We start from the raw sequence: 4311 nt of genomic DNA on the forward strand, positions 1-4311 counted from the left end.
TCTTATGTTGTGTTCTTCTAAATAACCAAGATGTCTCAAAAACCTCATTGCCTATTGATGGATGAATGGATATTTAAAAATGTATTAGCTTGACCTTTTCTAACAAATGTAGGAAAATATATGGATATTACTGTTTTAAAAACAAACAAACCAAAGATTAAGAAGGTTTAAAATATTTGTAAACAAAATATCTCCCTTATAACTTTTGAATTTGACCCTTATTTGTGTTTTCTGGAGATAAAGTTTACTCACATACCAATCTCCTACCAAACCCTGAGTAATGGAATAAATCAGGATTTTTTTAAGATAAAATCACAGGCAACATTCATCTTGATATGGCAAGTAATTATGGCCTAGACTTTCCATTCTTAGAGACACCCCACCTTCCCCAAGGATCTAATGCTAACTGATCTGCATTGTCTTAAGATTTCTTCACCATCTTTCAATGTCTATTTGTAAATTCTTCAGTGATAAAACAATTACATGATCACATTTTACTTATTACTTGGGCTTTATCTTTTGAATCAACATGGCTTAGTTTAAAACCTGCCCCATCAGTTAAAGTGATGTAACTGTGGGGAAAATGTTTGTCCCTTTAGTTTCTTCATTTATAAAATGTAAATTAATAGAATATTTAAAGGTGCCTGGGTTGCTCAGTTGGTTAAGCATCTGACTCTTAATCTCAGCTCAGCCCTATGTTGTGGCTTAAAAAAAAAAAAAAAGAATACTGCAGAGACTTGTTTTCTAAACCGAGCGAGCTAGCCCATGGAAATTTTTTTTTTATAAATATGCCAACTATATTTTTAGGCATTAATTTTTCTTGGTACTATAGTTCATTATCATCATAAAATAAATGAGTATAAAAATGTTCTAATTTTGCTTCTTGCTCATATATTATCTTCTGGGCTTTGTTGGTTTATTCCAGATCAGAGAAGATGAGATATGGATGTAACAAACCAAACAACAGTGACAGAGTTCATTTTTCTTGGGTTTCCTGGTGTTCTCCGTCTGCGGCTCACATTGTTTGTGGTATTTCTTACTGTATATCTGCTCTCCCTCATAGGAAACACTCTCATCATTTTCATAGTTGTGCTAGATTCCACACTCCAGACACCCATGTACATTTTCTTAGGAAATTTGTCATTCCTGGAGATCTGGTACACCACAGCCACAGTGCCTAAATTGCTGGCTACCTGCCTTTCCCAAGTTGTTACCATCTCAGTTTCTGGTTGTTTAACCCAGTACTACTTCTTTTTCTCCCTGGGAGCTACAGAGTGCATCTTGCTGGCAGTGATGGCCTATGACCGGTACCTGGCCATCTGCAGTCCTCTCCATTACTCACTCCTCATGAGTATTCCTGTGTGTCTGCAGTTTTCATCTGGATCTTGGATTGGGGGCTTCCTTTCCCCTCTCCTATCTACCATACTCATCTCTCAGCTCAACTTTTGTGGCCCTCAGATCAACCATTTCTTCTGTGACTCAGACCCCATTTTTAAACTATCCTGTTCAGATACATTTTTGGTGGAGGCCTTGAGCTACACATGTAGCTCTGTTGTGATTTTAAGTTCTTTCCTTCTCACTATGTCTTCTTATGGCCACATTATAGTCACAATAATGAGACTGCCCTCCCGTGAGTCTTGGAAGAAAGCATTCTCCACTTGCACCTCCCACCTCACTGTGGTCACCATTTATTATGCCACCATTATCTTTGCCTATGTTCGCCCTCCAGCCAAGTACAACTTCACTATTGGTAAAGTCATCTCAGTGTTCTACTGTGTGGTCACTCCACTAATAAATCCTCTCATATACACCCTGAGAAACAAAGATGTGAAGAAAGCTTTCAGGAAGATTCTAGCTCAAAAAAGATTGCTCTTGGTAAGATACATGAAGGATATTTAAGAAATCAACTAAAATGAGCAATTTAGAATGGATTTCCAGCCACATTTCAAAATAATAATTGTTGAGGGGTGCCTGGTTGGCTCAGTTGATTGAGCATCCAACTCTTGATCTCAGGGTCATGAATTTAAGTCCAACATTGGGTGTAGAGATCACTAAAATAAATAAAACTTTTAAAAATATAAAAATGGTAAATATTGAAAAAATATATATATTTTTTTGTTTTGGACATTTCTGTTATTTTATATTTTGAGTTAAACCCTGCTGAAATAGCTATTCTATAATTACTGTAACATACAGTGTTATATTACTTTAAGGTGTACAGCATAATGGTTCAACAATTCAATACATTAGTCAGTGCTCATCCCATTAAGTGTACTATTAATTTCTTTTATCTATTTCACCCATTCCCTACTCTGGCAACCTACAAATTTGTTCTCTGTATTTAAGAATCTGTTTTTTTGGGTTTTTTTTTTTTGTCTCTCTTTTATTATTTGTCCCTTTGTTTTGTTTCTTAAATTCCATATATAAGTGAAATCGAATGCTATACATATTCCCTATTTGACTTATTTCACTTAACATTATACCCCGTAGGTCCACTCATGTTGTTGTAAATGGCAAGATTTCATTCTTTTTATGGCTGAGTAATATTCCATTATGCATTTGTATGTGTGTGTTTGTAGACTACCATGTTCTTTATTCATTAATTTTTGGATAAACACTTAAGTTTCTTCCATACTTTAGCTATTGTAAATAATGCTGCAATAAACATGAGGGTTCATATATCTTGTTGAATCAGTGTTTTCATTTTCTTTGGGTAAATCCCCAGCAGTGGAATTACTGGATTATACGGTGATATTTATTTATTTATTTATTTATTTATTTATTTATTTATTTATTTGGAACCTCCTTACAATTTTCCACAGTGGCTGCACCAATTTGCATTTTCATTAACATTACACTAGGGTTTATTTTTTTCCACATTCTCATCAATCCTTACTTCTTGCCTCTATTATTTTAGCCATTTTTACATGTGTGAGGTGGTATTTCATTGTGGTTTTGATTTATATTTCCCTGATGATTATTGATGTTAAACACATTTTCATGTGTCTATTAAACTATTTTTTTATTATAAAACTTTAAGAGTATTTGAAGACAGTTTCCAGAATGTATAGGGGGCAAGAAAGATTTTATAAGGAGGGAATCTACTTACAGCTCTTTTCTAAGTCTTGACAATACATTTATAGGTATTTTTGCTGTATGGATATGCATATAATGGTAACTTTAGTAAGTATTTAAATAACTTCCTGATATAAAAGTGTTTGTAAACATCTTATTTGTTCCTTTTTCTGTGGTGTAAATTTTATGAAACAAATATTACTATTTATATTTTAAATACTAATTTTGAATTTATGTGCTCCTTTGAAATACTACTGTACTAAATTTCCATCTAAAAGATCCATCTTCTCCTTAATTATCTCCTTGTGACACAAGTTTGAAATTGTGGACATTTTTATATAGAAAACTAAACTCAGCATTATTCCACCATCCTTAGAGGAAAATACCCTCAAATGTCTTGGGTTGTGTACCCAAATTGTTTAATAGCTTGACACCTTAAATTTTCTGTTTTCCCCTATTCCAACCCTCTTCAGAGCTATCCATTATCAATTCTTATTTTTGTTACAAAACTATTTTTGAATGCAACAATATATTTTCATTTCCACAGACAATATCAGAATCTGAGTTATAAATGTCCATATTTGGTTACCTCCTTATCCTTCTCAGGTGTCTGACTCTTACTTTACAGGACATCTTCCTTGTGTCACAACCACAGGGAATATTTTATAATGTCAAACAAAACCTTTCTCCTTTCTGCTTAAAACAGATCAATTGCTGGAGCACCTGGGTGGCTCAGTGGGTTAAGCATCTGCCTTCTAGCTCAAGCCAAGCCCTGCATCAGGCTCCCTTCTCAGTGGGGAGCCTGCTTCTCCCTCTCCCACTCCCCCTGCTTGTGCTTTCTCTCTCTTCCCCACTCTCTCTCTGTCAAATAAATAAATATTAAAGAAAAAACAGATCAATTGCTTTGTTCTAATTTAATGATATAAACTAAATCACTGATCCTGACCTAGAAACCCTGCATGACTGCCCTTCTCTTATTTCCTTGCTCCTTTTTTGGTTAAAGTTGAAGCCATACAAGATTGTCGTATCACCACATACTCACCATGCTCTTTCCCCCTCTAGCTGTGGTACATATTGCTTATTCTACTCTCCTTTCTTCCTGCAGCCTTTCACATGTGCTGTTCTTCCTTCAGGATTTCACTTCAAATAGTTACTTTGCTGAGGCAGAGTCTCTGACCTCCCAGAAGAAACTTAAGGCTTTCTAAAGTATCTTCTTCCAATCACTAAGTACACTTC

The 4311-nt window shown here is 34.8% G+C and overlaps 1 protein-coding gene across 1 annotated transcript; it reads left to right on the forward strand.

The window, feature by feature from the left end:
- The first annotated feature begins 942 nt into the window (after window positions 1-942).
- On the forward strand, window positions 943-1899 carry LOC103680574 (olfactory receptor 6F1-like). Its single transcript, XM_008710074.1, has one exon. It carries the CDS (start codon window positions 943-945, stop codon window positions 1897-1899), a length of 957 nt encoding a protein of 318 aa, XP_008708296.1.
- Window positions 1900-4311: the final 2412 nt, after the last annotated feature.

Source organism: Ursus maritimus, unplaced genomic scaffold, assembly GCF_017311325.1.
Source record: "Ursus maritimus isolate PB19 unplaced genomic scaffold, ASM1731132v1 scaffold_5, whole genome shotgun sequence".
In the NCBI taxonomy this organism is placed as follows: Eukaryota; Metazoa; Chordata; class Mammalia; order Carnivora; family Ursidae; genus Ursus; species Ursus maritimus.

Bases quoted from the DNA above. Each gene is read 5' to 3' on its own strand.
- LOC103680574 (XM_008710074.1), top strand. From the start codon at position 943: ATGGATGTAACAAACCAAACAACAGTGACAGAGTTCATTTTTCTTGGG.